The sequence below is a fragment of the Leptinotarsa decemlineata genome, unplaced genomic scaffold (genome assembly GCF_025532065.1).
Source record: "Leptinotarsa decemlineata unplaced genomic scaffold, Ldec_3_MD MMD2_tig00026340_RagTag_RagTag, whole genome shotgun sequence".
In the NCBI taxonomy this organism is placed as follows: domain Eukaryota; kingdom Metazoa; phylum Arthropoda; class Insecta; order Coleoptera; family Chrysomelidae; genus Leptinotarsa; species Leptinotarsa decemlineata.
In genome coordinates, this window is record NW_027412694.1 from 9098902 (window position 1) to 9116804 (window position 17903).

At 35.1% G+C, this 17903-nt stretch overlaps 1 protein-coding gene and 1 long non-coding RNA gene across 3 annotated transcripts in view; one reads left to right on the plus strand and one right to left on the minus strand.

Moving 5' to 3' along the window:
• Positions 1 to 8786, plus strand: part of LOC111502321 (uncharacterized) — a 48231-nt gene extending 39445 nt beyond the window's left edge. For both annotated transcript variants that reach the window (XM_074183559.1, XM_074183558.1), the window contains exons 7-9: positions 576 to 960; positions 7057 to 7512; positions 8491 to 8786. In XM_074183559.1, coding sequence (XP_074039660.1) covers positions 576 to 960; positions 7057 to 7512; positions 8491 to 8565 — 916 coding nt within the window. In that variant the 3' untranslated portion in view covers positions 8566 to 8786. The remainder of the gene's footprint in view (positions 1 to 575; positions 961 to 7056; positions 7513 to 8490) is intronic.
• On the minus strand, positions 4176 to 9849 carry LOC141485906 (uncharacterized). Its single transcript, XR_012467527.1, has 2 exons — positions 9720 to 9849; positions 4176 to 7233 (listed from the first exon to the last, which is right to left on the minus strand). It is a non-coding gene; the product is annotated as an uncharacterized lncRNA (long non-coding RNA).
• Positions 9850 to 17903: the final 8054 nt, after the last annotated feature.

Below are 17903 nucleotides of genomic sequence, written 5' to 3' on the forward strand. Positions count from 1 at the left end.
CTATGGGTTCGGCAATAATTGACAACACTGTACAGTTAAACTCAACTTTATTTCACTACCAATACAATACAAAAACTTTAACCGAAATTTAGACTAGTTTCCTGATTTCTATCGCCTTATTAGCTCACTTCGTAACCCACTTTCAACTAGACTAACTCAATATGCCTATTGGTAATGCCTATATATGCCAATGGAAGTCTTAGGAAGCTGATAGAATAATTATTCTCGAAGCGACGCGGCAGCTAGAACGATCAAGAAGCAAAAGTAGAGTTGAGCGCTATAATTCACATTAATTTCTCGATCCACCTAGGTAACTTTATAAATGGGATTAAACGAAACTGACATCTTACAGTTAGAAGTTGAATTGTCGGTGAAAAAGACTAAAAAGTCGAAAATTTAGAGGAAAGTAAGTGAGGAATTACTTTCTCTAGAACTACCTTTCATTGCTTTCATGATAATATAATAGAGTTTTGTTCCAATTGATAGTGTCTCGCATTAAACGGACACCTTAAGAAATCTTATTACCATCATCACTTCTCACTCAGATTGGAAAATAATGTTTCTATGATTTTTAGGGCCATACAGTTGATTAACTTACTCCAGGATCCTGCTCTTTCAGTTACCATCGCTATGATGATATGTGTCTCTTACACCGATAGCAAGATATTGCGTCGCCTAATACTCTCCAATCCAGGTATTCCAGAAGAAAAAGACTCCGCTATGAAAATCTGCGAATTCATGTCTTTGTTGTTGCCCAGTATCGATGACGAGACTGTTTTCGCTAAAGCTTGTACTTACAGCAAAAATCTGCTGGTATCCTTAAAAACTGATCACAATATCCTTCGGGTTTTTTGTAAAGATATCAGAAACATCAGATTTCTCTTGCTGAAATTGAAAAAAGCGAAGGACGAGACAGGCTTAGAAATTTTGGGGCTGTTGAAAATATTGGTGTTGATACAGGTTAGTGTGCATAGCTTTTTCATGTCGGGTGACATTAATTTTTAATACCTACCTCCTAGAATAGGTTGAATCATATATACTTACTTATTAGGCTGCATACGTTCACTTTACTCATATATTCACATGCATCAAAAATTGATGCATTACGCTAGTGGAAACAACAATTTATATTCGAATCTCTCAGGACCAGTGGGTGGGTATACATAAATGGAGAAAATTATTCAAATACTGGTGCCTACTTTCTTGTGGGGACCTACGAAATCGTGGAAGTTCAGGTTGACATATGTTATGAAAATAAAACATGGTAACTCAAAAGAACAAACATTTCAGAAACTTTCAGTTTTGAACGAAATTGAAAGCAGGATAGCAAATCCTCTAAAAGTCTCGGCCACGGCAAATAACAATATGAAATTGCCGAGGCGATCTGTTTCTCTGTCGTGTGAAACATAATTTTCTCGTATTGTTTCTACAGTTTGTTTAAAGAATCGAAAGGAAATTATTATTTTGTATATAACTGATATCACTCATGTATACTTCTAATCGTATGTTATAATTTTTGATTTTCTGTTCAAAATCTGTTTTTCCGTTAACCAGCTGTCTCACCCCTTCGAACGACAACCCTCAGAAGTAGAAACTTGTGCAAGCTAAGGATTAATGAGGTCTTACCTTTTAACGTGTGATTCTTAACACATAATATTATATTATATTATTATTGATTAGACGTATTGTCTAATCAATAATATTATATGGATATGGATAATAATTGTGTGCACAGTGAAAGTTATAACGTTGACGTGTTTAACTCCATAGCGCTGCTTAAATCACATTACCCGTTCCGTTGCTAAGGAAAGTCTGGGTCGCTATGAACATTTTCTGTATTGTTTAAATGAAAATCGATTTTATTCATTGATCTTGTAAGTAAAATATTTAGAGACTAGATTATTCTGTGCTTAGAGCTTCTAACGATTGATCTGTGTTTGGAGCTTCTAACAAAATTTGTATATCTTTTAAAATAATGGAAATTATTGAAGATTTGGCAAAAGATTCAAAACATTGTATGGAATATGTTATAGAAAATTTATGAATTTCCGCAATAACAAGAAGATCGGAAACTTTTCAGAAAATATTTTACAATCATACTTTGCAGAATTATCCAAAAAATTGAAATCTTCGCCTTTATGGTCCTACGTATTGTTACGTTTTACACGGGGTTTATCAATAATTGACTATACTGTATGATAATCAAACTTAACTTTATTTCACAACAAAACACTTTAACTAAAACTTCAACTATTATTCAAATGTCTATCGGTTTATTAGATCGCTCTGCACCGCACGGAACGCGAAACTTGACTATATTGACATGCTCGTGGATAGCGTTTATATCCGGTAAACAAACTATTTCGTAACCAGTGAAGAATTCCTCAGAAATCCATCAAAGCCGGTAGAATATTGTTGGAATTCTATCGAGCCGGTGCGAACATCGAACAACCGCGAAACGTCGGCTTGGCGCGGTCTAGGCAACGTCACAATTGATTTATGGCTACCAGCGGGTCAACAATACTATAGGTATATCCAAATATTTTGCGTCAATCAGATGGGTTACCGTGCTAAAAAAACGAGCACTACAGACATCACAAATTCAGATAATGTAGGGTCTTCTAACAGGATCTTCCGAACTTAATATGTTGTCATTTACAATTTATTCAGTCTGTTTTGCCAAATCACAATAGACGGATATAGCATTCAACGACCATTCAAAATGGGTGTTCTGTGCGTGCCATAATCGTCCTACCGAGAGGACTATTCGGAATGTGGTGGATAAAATTGAGTCCACTGGTTCAGAAAAAGATCGACCAACACCCGTACGTCGACGAAACGCAAAATTTGCCGAAAACATCGCCACTGTCTGTGGGAGTATGCTGGAGAATCCAAGGCAGTTGATTTCGCTTCTAACTTGGCCTGCATCCGTACAAAATTCAACTGACCCAGCAACTGAAGGTAATAGACATAAAATAAAATAAAATGAATAAATAGACAACGACGTGTGTTTGTTGAATGGGCTCTGGAGTAGTTGGCAACTGACCCAAATTTTCATCGAAAAATCATCTACAACGATGAGGCCCATTTCTGAATGAATTGGTACGTGAACAAACAAAATTGTCGAACTTGGGATCCACATGAAATCTAGGAGCGTCCGGTGCATCCCGAAAAAGTCACGGTTTGGTGTGGATTTTGGGCTGGCGGCGTCATCGACTCATATTTCTTTGAGAACGACGTTGGCCAGCCCATCACTGTCAACGGTGAGCACTACTGGTCGATGCTTATCAACTTCTTTTGGCATGAATTGAATGATCTGGACACCAACGACATGCGCCTTCATCAGAACGACGCCACATTGGAAATTCTGCACGAGCGATTTGAGGACATGGTCATCTCACGTGGAGGGTGAACTGGCAACCGAGATCGTGCTATTTGACCTCGTTATATTTTTCTTAAATTGCAGATGTATGCGAATAAGCCACCAACCAAAGCGCTCCTCAAAGCCAACATAACCCATGCCATCGGTCAAAATCAGCCTGATTTATGCGCCTAAGTTATGGAAATTAAGACGTTTCAGATGTGCTCCACCCAGAGAAGCCGTGGCGGACATTTGAAAGATGTTATATTCCACACATAATGGCATCAATAGATCTTTCAAACAAATACAAAAATTTGATGATATCTCTCACACACTTTGTTTAATTTAAATTTGAAGATAGGAAGCGTTTCTGTCAGTTTAACCAGCTGTTGTCCCCCTACGAACGATAACTCTCAAAAGTCGGGACTAACGAGGTGGTCTTACCTTTTTACGTGTGATTTCTAACACGCTTAATGAAAGACCATATATATACCCATCTACAACAACAAGATTTAGAGTTGATAGATTTTTGAACTTATTATTAAGTAAATATGTATTATCTATAGGATTATTAAATTTCTAGCATATTAGCACTTATGGTCGGGCATTTCTGCAAAGGAACATATAAAAAAAGTTATTTTTAATGCCTGTGATCGATAAATGACACTGAGAATATTTGCTTTGTGGCGTTGCCAGTAATAAACAGCTGCTCAAATAAGTAAAGTATGTGGTTGACTGAATTCAACAATTAGGCTTTACTTTACATTTAAATTTCCAGCAACACTTACTTCAAATTAAATATATATAATAATAATAATAATAATAAATGTCTTTATTACCAAAAATAAATCACATTTTGTTTATACGGTTAAGGCGAGATTCAGTTTGTATGTAATACAATACAATATGAAATATAATTTCAACAGTTGACATACATCTGCTCTTTCATCTGCCTTGCATCAAATGCAGCCAAAAGACATTACATGCGTTTCTTACCGAAGAATGTCACGACTGATATGATTTATACTTACGTCTGAATGGGAGTTCAGTTCACAGCAAGAAAAGTATGAAATTTCTTGGTCTAACTCTAGACGTAAAAATGACAGTATGTTCAAAGCTAAGCACCATCTCATATATAATAAAAAATCTCAGAGAAAGTGTTCCTATCGAAGTCTTAAGGTAATTCACTTATTTAAGGTTAATTTATTTTGGATTGGCGCAATCAGTGTTGCAGTATGGCTTGTTGTTCTGGGGCTCTTCAGCACACATTGGTAAGGCATTCATTTCATAGAAAAAAGTATTGAGAGCAATTTTCAGAGCTCATCCACGAGAAACCTCTATTCCATCAGATTCAAGTCCTGACATTTCCATGCATTTACATATTCCAATTGATAATGTATGTGAAAGAAAATGAATATAGTTTGTCACGAATAGTGACATTCATGGACATAATACACGTCAAAAAGATAACATTCATGAATTATTTTCAAGATTATCGACGGGCAAAAACTCACCAAATTATATTGGCATTGAAATGTTTCAATAAAATAAAAACTTTTATTGATACGAATACTAGTAAAATGAGGTTTAAATCTGAATTGCATTCGTTTTTTTACAGCAATATGTTCTACACGGTGGATGAATTCCTTAAATTCTAAGATGATTACATATTAATATAATGGCTGTGGTATACATTTTGTTTACTTTTTCTACACCCGTACTCTAACAATACACTTATATGACCATAATCCGTTTCATAATGATATCCATTATGATACAGATTTTTCATAACGATACAGATTATCAACCAATAGAAACCCATAATTTTTTCAATCAACAATCCTGTTCCTTTGTTTGTCCTAGATTCTAACCTAAGTAATTAATTGCTTTATTTGTCAAAATCAGTTTTCATATTATCAAAATGTATGAAAATAGCGATATAGAAGGACTCCAATATTTTTAAAAGATCAGATTAATTACAGTTGTTATATTCAATATAAATATAATTAGAATCTTTATAGTTTTCATATATCCATGATAATACCATTAAATTTGTGTTTTTTAAAAAAAAATATGAGTTAATTACTGTAAATGTGTTCAATACAAATATAATATTTATAGTTTTTCATTATTTATCAGGTTTAGAAAAAATAGCGTATGCAACTCTCATGTAATGGTTATTAATACACTCTCATATACCATACAAAACTCGCCTTCGGCTCGTTTCGTATCCCGGGTTAATGCTCGTGTCTTAATAACCATCATTACATGATCGTTGCATAATATACTATTATATATTCTATACATTTTAATGTATGACAAAACTTTACATTTGTCTTTTGTATTACTTTTTTATGTAGCTGACTAGTTCGATATATTTCTTGAAGGATGTAAGTAATTTCTATTGTTTACATTTGTGTATGAAATAAAGATTATGATGATGATTATGATCTAACCCCAAGAAAGAAGTCAGACACAGCAAATACAATAATAAATCAATAAATAAATCAGATCACTACAGAAAGAGGGATAGTTTAGCGATTAGTTGGCCAAGAGAAGATATTTCAATCCAAATAACTTATTATTGAGAAAAATAATAGTCAAAAAGAACTGGTTTGAGTTCATGTAGTGATGAGTAATTTAGTGTTTGAGACGGTTAACGATACAATAAGAAAACGATTGTTTGAAAACCTCAGTATAGTGGCAAGATATAGTATTTCTATGTCTTAAGTTAAGGAAATGTATATCAGTTCTGTATTTCATTTTATGATACAGATATGGTGGAAAGTTTTCCTTTAGTAGTTTAACATAAAACAAGGTAGAATGCATTTCTCGACGATTTCTCATTTGTAACCATTTAGTTATTTCGAATTTGTGTCTGATATGCTCAAATTTGCGAATACCAAAAATATGTCGATGGCATTCATTTTGCAATTTTTGTATTCTATTAATATCAAATGAATTTGTAAGAAGTATATAACAGACATTTTAGTTAATATTAATGGCTCAAATATAATGATTACAACCGATCTATCCTTCACATGAAGAGATTGAAATATAAGCTTTTTGTAAACAATTGGTGCGAACAATGGTGAGAAAATCCCAAGTTTTCATCAAACAACACCTCCAAGTTTTCTACTCTTTCGCTAAATTGTATAGTATGGACATTAATTAAAATCTTTGCGGAGTATTCTTGTTTTAAAACATGTGAATCAACTTTATTTCCAAAAATGATTGCATTAATCTTAGATGCATTCACTTGTAGACAATAATTAATTGAAAATATATAAAGATTATGTAAGTCATACTTAATAACAGTAACCGATTGGTTCACTTCATCCAAGAAAAAAGACATGTACCTATAACTGAGTATCGTCAGCGTAGTAATGCTGTAAACATAAAAGGAAAATATCTGGGAAATTCAATGTATAAATAGAGAAGAGTATAGGACCCAATATTGATCCTTGGGGTACTCTCAAATAAAAAACTTGATACACTTTCTTGATATTCTACAGCTTGACTTCTCTTAGAATTTAGTTAAGTACCTATTGAAAATTCCTGAAAATGCTACTCTCTAGTCAAACACGTGTTGTGGTTTTGTAAGCTGTTGTTGAATACGTTATTCATTGGTTTTCATGAAGTGTCAGCTAATTCACTTATTATAAAACCTTTTATATTTTCTTTTTCATTTCCAGAAACGTAATCACACATTCATAGAAGAGAAACTGGTAACCGACCTCACACCATGTTTCCATGGTACTCCTTCAAAAATTGAAAAGGGTCTCGACCTTCTCCATCTTGTCATTTCAACGGATATCTTCATTCAGCTTTCTCCTCTGAAGGTGCAGGCTGTTTTTCTTAAGCTTCTCGATCTGTACAAAAAGCAAGATTTGACAGTTAAATGTTTGGTTTGTATGACGGAAATTCTCAAGAGAAATCGTTGGATAGCTTTCATGTCTTGCACGAACTTATTCGTTGAAGTAAACTGCAGTTTAGAAGTGAAGGAGTGTTCTTGGCGGGAATTTGTGGAATTTATCCGGTGCTGGATGAAAATCTTAAATAATTACAGTGATAGGGAAGCGGTTTACGAAGCACATACAGAAATCGTGAAGAATTATTTGGAGAGGGCCCTCTCTCTATCACACATGGTGGTCAGTAAAATGTTTTCTATGATTAGGAAAAACCTTTTTTGGCTTTCAACTTCCTCATTAATACATAAAGAATGAGAAACTTTCGAAGAAAAGACGACATGCTTCTAGAAATATAGACAGGAAAACATTTTGAGAACAAGTCTAGATAGATCATTCTCAGATGATTCTTTCTGAAACAAAAAAAATCCATTTGAAATAATTCTTCCCAAAGGTACTGAATTAGACGAAAATCATCTTTTCCCAATTTCAACATAACTTTTATAACAGAATAAACTACGTAATAAATGAATAGGTAACGGTAATCACACATTCGAAATCGCTTCTAATCTGAACCTGGTCTCAGACTTTGGAGTGGAAATATTTGTTTTCCTATTAGAAAATTGACACTTACAGTTTTTAGGACATCAGTTTCAACGACAATTAGGTACTTTTATTCTAGATGATTTCGGATATTTTTACACGTTTTTTTTTATTCAACCAACTTTGTATCTTAAGGATTTCAATTTTCCTATACTGCCCCTCCATATCTTAGACCCAGTGTATAAGTGTGATCCTGAATTTGAATTTCGAAGAAAAATGAGAAAATCCATTTGAAAATAAAATAATCCACTCAATATAACAAACTCATCAGGTAAAAATACTTTTACAAAAACTTTCCATTATTTTTAGGTTCCCTTTAGCAATCTTTGACACAGCTCTTATTCTTCTTTATTTTTCTTAAACCTTTCTTTCATCAACTTGAATTGTTCGTCACAAAATAAATTCACAAAGCAATTTTATTAAAAAAATCGCAGGAGATATAATGTATATAAATATTTTCTCCATTTATCTTTTGATTTTGATGTCTGTAAACATAATGTTTTATCATAGGATTTTTTTTTCAACCATATTCGAAATTTTGTTTCTCAAATTTTAACGAAAGCTTAGATTATTTTGAATGAGTATATCAAAAAAATTTTTAATATAAATTTGTTTCAGGATAATCGTATGTTCAAAATGTTGAAAAAGTTGGAGAAATTAAATTCTACGAATACCATAGGGGCGTTAATGTAGAAAATACATTGATACTATGCTGAAAGGATAGTAATAAGAATAAATGATTAGTTACTCAATGTTACATTCGTAAAAGTTTTGATATACCCTCTGTTTGATGTGTTCTAGGTTAAGTTGCACAACGAATGTTGTTAGAACGTATGAACCATCTTACGAGTATTACATTCTGTAGATATTGTCATAATTTTTTTGGTTAAATAAATTAAAATATTTGATAAGTAGATCCTTCAGTTTGGAGCTTGAAACGAGAAAGCCATCTTTGAGATCAACAGAAATAAACGCTCGTAAAAGATAAATGAGATACTTATAGTGGTTTAAGCCAACTTTGACATCAACCGCTTGACAAAGAGTCGCTTTTTATGCCTCTACGTTTTTCACTGCAAAAATGAAAGCATATCTATACTTATAAATGCGAAAGTCACTCACTTAACACTCACTCATTCATCTCTGTTTCTTCGTACTGATAAGTCCTAGGGAGCTAAAATTTGGTATTTAGGTGATTCTTAGTCTTAGAAGCGCACAAAGAAAAAATTTTCAAGTATTCCGATTATAGAGCGCCCCCCATTGTGGATAAAAGGGGCGCGTTTACATATGAAAATAACATTTTCATCACTGTTTCTCTGTACCGGTGATGCTGAAATTTTGTATGTAAGTTCGTTTTATGTTGTAGATGTGCATCAATAAGAAAGGATTTTTGAATATTTCAACTGGGGCGCCTGGCGCGAATAAAAAGGCGCGCTCATAAAATGAAGTTACCTTTTCATCACTGTTTCTCCATGCCCTTTTATTTCCGGTGATTGAATTTACATTTAGTATCAGCATTGCACCCGTGCGGAGCCGGGTCGAATCGCTAGTGATACTATAAATCGGTTCTGGACACGGATGTTAAAAATAAGGTAATATGCGTAGATGGTATAACTCATCTTTTCATTTCGATAGTGATGAAATTTTTCTATCGCTACATTTGCATTTCTCTTCAATATAACTGCTATTCGTTTCGAAGTATGCATTTTGTAAACTTTTTAGAATTTCCAATATATTTATGAATTGTTTACTATAAGTACTAGTGTTTAATTGTTATTTGGGAATGAAACGTTTGCACCTATAAACTAGTAATTCAGACAATTATCATATATTTATTGAATACAACACACCTGTTGATCATGGAAGTCATTCATATTATGAGTACGATATGAGTTCGTCTATATGAGAACACTGCTATCAAAAAGCACACAAAGTGAATGTGAATAGAAGGGTATCCTTACTATTTCAGGAATTTTCGATGTTTGAGTTGTTTAAAGGTTAATTTGTTTCGTAATGTATTGGTGCGAATTGTATAGACATGTATACTAAAACCAATAACGATTGAGAGTAGAAGTAAGCTCAGTTGACAGCAAATCGGGGGCGTGCTTATTAATTTTTGAGAAGGTTAAGAATGAAAGAAAAATTCTTAGTACAATTAGTCAAAATATTCATACACGATTTTTATTTATTTCATTAAAACTTTGCAATATCGTAATTTACCTAAACGTTGTAGTCATTAGGTGGACCTTATGAAAACGGAGTAATAATTGTGGTAATTATAGTAGGTACCAAATAAATTAACAATATTAATAAAAAACACAATATACATATATATATATATATATATATATATATATATATATATATATATATATATAGAGAGAGAGAGAGAGAGAGAGAGAGGAGAAGGTAATCGTTGCTGACTAGTTAGGAATGGAACCAACAAATAATGGGGCTAAGCAGCAAATGAAAGAGTACTCTTTAAAGTTTGTCCAAGCTTTCGGAAATTTAATAAATTGTTTCCATCATCAGGGATGCTACAATTTGAGGGTGTAAGTAATATTAATGTATAATTATGTAAGTCTAACCATTCATAATTATATATGGTTCTAAATGTCGACTATGGTATGGGGCATTGTCCATGACGATGACAGACCCAGGTTCCACAAGTTGAATGATGCCTTCAAACCATTTTTCAAACACCTCCGCATTCATCTCTTCGTGATAGTCGCCTGTTTTCTTAGATTTAAATATTAATTCACCATTTGGTAAAAATCCACTGTCGCTTCCTATATCAGACGACTACCTTTTCCAGATGGCTGTTTTAACCCAACTGACAAACCTTCAATAAAGGCTTATCGTGCAATTGTTATATTACCATCCGGCCATACTTTTTTGACCGTATGTCCATGGTTAACCCATGTCTTGTCCATGAAGTACAATTTTTTTGAGCTTCCGAAATTCGTCAATTTTTCTTAGATAGTTTCTTATCCATGCTATTATTTCTTGACGTTCAATGAAAATGCCTTTCCTGTCAACTTTTCCGTACGTAAATTTCATTTCGTGTACAAGTTTCCTAAAAGTTTCTTTACCCATTTTTGGGTCCAATTCATGATCGCTAAGTGCCTCCAGAACTGTTTGTAGTATGGGCAGCTCATTTCTGAAAAAGAAACAATTGTGAATAGTTCTGCGTATACTGGTTTTGGCTTCTTCATCAACTGTGATTTTTTTTCGTCCGTTACTAGTTTTTGGCGTTTGTACGTCCCCATGAATTTCTGCTTCTCTTAGTATTTTGTAAATCGATGATTTTGGTACACTGATATAATCAGAGCCCATATCAACTAATTTGTCTTTTGTAATTGTGGAACTTAATGATGTAGAAATGCCCGGTTGGTTATTCGGAGGTACACACGTAGAATTACAGCACATATGTACAAAGTCATCTTTTGGTGGCTGATGATCTCTTTCAAGACGGTGAAATACTCGCAGTACAATTTGTTTTTCTCTTACTGACCGAGACTCCGACCGTTTTACCTTTTTCGACGTGGAAGGCCCGACCATGTCTCCCATTTTTTGAGTAGTTTGAGAACGGTGTAGAAATATAATTATGTAACGCTTAAACACTTATTAGCACTATTATTTTCACCAATTGTTATCACAACACGTCGATTGCTGACTAACTTAACTGTAAAACGTACAATTCACGCTGTATATTTCACAAACCAATGATACGCTCATGGCTGCAAGTACATTAGTGAGGACTGCAACGATGAGATGGAAGTTACGGTAAAGTGACAAAGACAGAAATACCGTTGCGTACAGCGTTACCACTAGTTGTAATAAATATCTAACACTATACAGAAAATAATTAATTTTAACTGATCAGTAATCAGGAAATGTATAAGTATTACTCATTACAAGCTCATTACTGATTTTTGTCATAAATAATACCTTTTAATCGACTAGTATTGTGTATTATCTATAATTTGCCACAACCTACAACTCTACTGCTTACTATATTTTGATTCTGCTATAAACTGGTAACGTAAAATTTAGATATGACAACGCGCTTTACTCTCAATCATCATTGGTTTTTCTATAAAACTGATGAATGGCAACAGTGCAGGACAGAAGACAGCTGCCATCACTTTGTGTTTGTTTTACCGTTTTACATAGTTCTAATATTTGAGATAGATGTCGTGCCTGGCTTTCGTCGCTATGCACTTAAAAAGGAAAAGAAAATTCATAATATGATTTCATCCTTGTTTCTATGGAAAGAAAGTTTATATAACAATTCTGAAGCATTTCAGTTGTAAAGTCAAAACTTTCTGTTTTCAATTGCAGTCCCCCATAATATATCAACACTTTGGCGTTATTGTTTTATGATAATAATCACAAATTTTCACTATGTAGACTTTACTTATGATACGCGTTTCACTACATAGTAGTTTCACATTAGTATCATCTGCATGGTAGTTTCATTAGTTCAATTGAGGAAACTATTTTGAACTGAAACGCCTATTGAAAATGAAGTCTATATTATTAACATTTGCAATCATTATCACGAATAGTGTTATTGATTTTCATCGAGTAACAGGTCAGTATATTCAAAATATTATTGTTCATTAATGACTTCGTCTATGACACAAATGAATATATGGTTTTGTTTTTTCTTACAACTATTTCTTTTCATGATCCATTTTAATTATTCACCAGTGGTAAAACAAAACACAGCATTAGTATCAATAGAATGCCTGTATGTTGAAACTAACAAAAATGTTGAGTTGAGAAACATCTAGTCTAGGCTGATACTCCGACTGTATTCACCTAAACATCTTTATGTAAATGGTGATAATTTTTGTTATTGTTTTTTTCCTCAAAATTTTCAGCTGTTCGAACCCTATCCTGAAGCTCATACACATTCAGAGGGTGCACCGGCGTTACCAACCAATAACCACTCTTCAAACCGTAAGGTGAGTGATCATTGGGTCCGAGAAATGGGTGCCCTAAGTAGACGCAATTTTTGTCTTGCGGTAGCAAGTCAGCATATCCCTGAGATTCGAGAGTAATGAGGCCATTATTCCACCAATAACTCCAACAGTCAGAAGAACCATTTTAAATGAGTTTGAATAGAGTATGCCGAGCTGGAGTTTTTTCTATTTTCGGACAATATTCGGCTCACCAGGAGCTAAAGAAGCGGTGAATATCATTTTACTTTGATGTTTGAGGATGACATCAGGCTTATTCGTTTGTATTATCTTGAGGGTGGTGAATGAATAGTTCCAATCAATTCGGTACCGATGTCTCGTCAATAGCATGAAAGTGCCGTTGGGTGGTAATGCAGTTTTATTAGGACCACGTTATGTGGATGGATATAGGCTAAGACCGCATATGCTGTACATGCCGACAGAAAGTGGCATGTCTCTCGTGGCAGACCCTGGACCCATTGCCAGGTTTTCTATTCATTCGATCTGAGGAGCGCATAGGTCAGGTATATTGATATGCCAAAGTCTCATTATTATTCCCGACCGGAGGTTGAGATGGTCGGGTACTCTCTATGAAGTCCCGATACATTTGCGAAGATGTGCCAACATTATCAACCAATGGCAACTGGGGTATGTGATCATGGGGTCTGAAACTAATGTGTCTCAAGCAAACACAATAAGCCAAGAATGACAACCTTCTGTATTCGTCTATTTACCATCATCATTATGTAAAATAGAGTTGCTGGTCAGGCTTTGTACCTAAAGCTCGGGCCCACTCGGAGGGTGTGTCAGCATCGTTAACCAATGACCACTTTGCATGACCGTGAAGTTATAGTGGTCATTATTATTATTTTTTTAAGCCAAGTTTGCGCTAGTCAAGCTCTATTCCCTGAAGTCCCAATACATTCGAGAGGGCGCGCCAGCATCATCAACCTATAACCACTCCCCACACTGTGAGGTAAGTCATCATTGGGTCCGAGACTCATGTGCACTGAATAAGCGCAGTGAGCCAAGAATGACATCCTTCGAGAGTAGAGAATAACCATCTTGACAGAGAGGTATGTGTAGAGTCTGCAGAGTTCGAAGAAAACATCTCGATATTTTATCTGTTTTATTCTTCTCTTTTCGAACGATATTCATCTCGCCAGGAGCTGAAAACTACACGATAAATATTTTCTTGCTCTGATGGTCGAGAAGGACTACATCAGGCTTATTAGCTTGTATGAACCTGAAGGTGGACTAACGAATAATTTCAAATGTGTCTCATGAATACCGTAAGAGTGCCGTAGGGCCGCGTTATGTCGATGGATATATGCCGACAACAGGTTGACTCATTCGGTTTGACTAGAGCCTTGATGATGACAGTACGACCAGCTGTCGAAAGCGTTCGCATATAATTAAATAGGAGTTATGAAGATTCAAATCCTTTTTGTAACTTATATTAATATTAATTTCTATTTATTGTCTTTGAAAGTGTATTCGCAATATTTTCAACAAAATAAAAAAATCTAAAATAAGGCATTTTTCAGTTATATTCTAATCTCAAAGTGTTACTTTGAAAATTTCTTTAAGAATATTTCGCACAATATTGAAAAAACTCTCATCTAGCCTCTTTTGGTATCCACAACTGAACCTGCTGAACCTAGATTTTTGTAAGAATGGGGTTTAACTCTTTCAATCCAAGCTTGGTAAATGTCCAACTCGATGTCTTTCACTATTTCACATATTTTAAAACAACACTTCTTTCGTTTCACCACGTCTTCTCTTTCAGTTTCATTCAATAACTCAATACGAAAACTGAATTATAGACCTGAACAAGTTAGTAAATGTTCAAGGAGATGAAATAAATAAACCAGATTCAAAAATAGTTCGAACCAATCTTTTTATCATTCAATATCGACAAAACAAAAATGTGGTTACGTTAAATGTAAAATAGGGGAAGTAGGTACACTTGGAAAATGTTGAAATTGAAAATTTGGAGAAAAACAAATTTTTAGGGCCTTCATTGATGAAAATCTAAAATTTGATTCCCATGTCGACTACTTATGTAAAAGACTAGCAGCAGGAGTTCATGCAGTGAGAGTTGTTGCGAGAGAGTTAGACACTACTATATCAAGATCAGTTTATTTTGCACAAATTGAGTCCTATTTACGTTATGAAATTTGTTTCTGGGGAAATTGTGCACAATTTCGTTTCAATATGATATTTTCTCTAGAAAAAAGATCCATCAGATATTAATGCAAGGGTAGCTACAGGGATTCATGCCGCCCATTATTTGTGAAGCAAAAAATTCTGACTTCAGTATGTCTTTTTATTTTGAAAACAGTGTGTCTTATCCACAAAAAATATAAAAATCTATTTAACCACCTCAACTTATAGTACACGTCAGTCTTACTTCATTTCCCTTCCAACACCTACTTTAGCCCTTACACAAAATTCTATTATTTTCAATAGCTCAATAGTTATTTAATCACCTTATTCCCAATAATTTAAGAAATTATGAATGAAAAGAAATTCAAAAAGAAACTAAAAGAATTCCTTGTTGGGAGGCCCTATTATAGTATGTAGACGAATTCTACCAAGACTCTATCGAGTCTGTAGCTTTGTGTAAACAAGTTATCAAAATCAACACGAAATGTTCGCATTATATATTTACATTTACCCAATATTCATATATTCATATACAGGATATTCACGTTAAGAAGAGAATGACATCATTTTTGGTAATTTTGTATATCCAACATATCAACTTTAAAATTCCCAATGAAATGTGTTCGAAAGCAATGAAACTAGTACAATTTCATTTTGTAAGTTGCTCAACTGATAGTAAAATTTCAGACGCTGGCGAATCAAAAAAAAAATAAGAAAATGTCAGTCTTTCTTTTCTTTTCAGAACTAATAATTTCTTTTGATAAGACCTGCGTATATACAATATGCGCAAAGCATTGTCGAAACAGTCTCAACAAAGTTTTGTATTTCAGTTAAGTAAATGAATAGTAAGTAAGGTTAATAGCAATAAAACAAATCAACAGCACAGCTTACTTACTATAGTAAGTAAGCTGTGTCAACAGTTCAAAAAAATTTGGAAGTTCGAAATAATGCACATGTTGGCAACGCCGTAACTTGTCATCTTGTAACGTTATTCTCTTCTTAACGTGAATATCCTTTATATTTGTATCTGTTCAGCTGAGCTTAATATTGGGGGCCGATTTGATAACCAATAGGTCATTGAAGAGGCTGCCAGTCAACTGCGTCGAGAACTTTCTAAACATAATAAACAGTTCGTTGGCCCTCAGATACTTCCTCAGAAGGTGGAAGCATGCGATCGTCATCATGCTCCCGAAACAGGGTCAGAACTCGCTGTTCCTACAGAACTATCGCCCGAGTAGTCTGCTTTCGTCGGCGACTAAGCTGGCTGAAATAGTCGTTCTGCAAAGGCAAAACGAAGAAGTTGAGGACCGAAATGTTCTGCCTAACGAACAATTCGGATTCAGGAGAGACCACTCCACCGAGTTACAGGCTCTGAGACTGTTCGAAAATACTATCCAAGAGCTAAACCAGAATCGTAATCGTAGTCCTTTTGGACATTTCGAAGGCCATTGACTGTATGTGGCACGAAGGCCTTCTACGACCTGCCTCGGGGACTGATCCGGTGGATCGGGTCCTTCCTGAAAGATAGAACTTTTCAGGTCAGAGTAGAGGGCTCTCTGTCTGACAACAGAGAGATCCTCGCTGGGGTGCCACAGAGACCTGTGCTCTCTCCCACGTTATACTCGCTCTACACCAGCGACCTTCCGAGGTCCGAGCGTGTGAAGGTGTCTCTCTACGCCGATGGCACGGCTCTCCTCTCATCTTCCATGGGTCGGGAGCTCGGGATCGTCTATATGCAACGTGCATTGGACAATCTCGAGCGCTGGTACCTTGAGTGGAAGATACGAGTGAACCCAGTAAAAACTCAGGCCTCTGAAAGGGAGATCAACTGGCAACGCGGGTAAAGTACCTCGGCCTTCTAATAGACCACAGGCTCACTTGGAACCCACACATTATATCAATTAAAATAAAGATCGAATGCCGGATAGCCAGTCTGTACCCTCTGATCAACAGAAGATCCAAAATGAGTCTTAAGAATAAAATTACCATCTACAACACGATGTTCAATCCTGTCATCGTGTATGCTTCAGGCGTCTGGGGACAAGCGGCTCCGTCTAATATTTCCATTCTGGAGAGATTGCAAAATAAGTTAATGAGGATGATTGTGAATGCTCCTTGGTTCGTGCGGAATGAAGCCATCCGCAGAGATTTGCAGCTGCCTTCCATTCGGCAGTCCATTCAGTCGAGGAATCAGCGAGTTTTTGATTGCGCAGAAACTCATGATAATCCGTTAGTTAGGGAAGCTATAGACGATCCCTCCCGATATAGAAGGCCTCGACACTCTGTCGAATGAGGCCGCTATGTCCTCCGTTAAAAGATGAACAATCTTTTCATCCATCTCACCCCAGCCAGGTAGGGGTACACCGTGAAGGGCGGCACTAATGTTCTGAGAACATTCATGTCGCCATCTTACCATCAGTCATGACCCGTTTGTCCCTCTGACAAACATCAGATGAAAGGGTAAGGGAGCCAGGCTCCGACCTGTTTGAAATCACGACGACGAACAATGGACTTAATATTTTTCTGTCCATATACTTTGATCTTATCTTTAAGCATTATTTTATAGTTTATATTTTTCAATTGTCCCATATACACGTTTTACTTTACTACACTTTGTCAATAAGATGTTCAGATCTTGGGTAATAAAGCTATTTTGATTTGATTTGAAACCAAACCACATGTTACACTGTTAAAAACACGGTTATAAACGTAACACTACTTGAACACGCTTCACCAAATGTGTCAAAGTGTTTGGCAACTGGCCAATGAGGCTGTCATCTATATACCACTCAAAGAAACAAAGTTTAGACAGCCAGCACCTTCATGGATGAATTTGAAAGTTTTAGGTTTTCAGAAAAAGGGGAATACCTGGCTTAACAATCTAAATTTTTAGTGCTG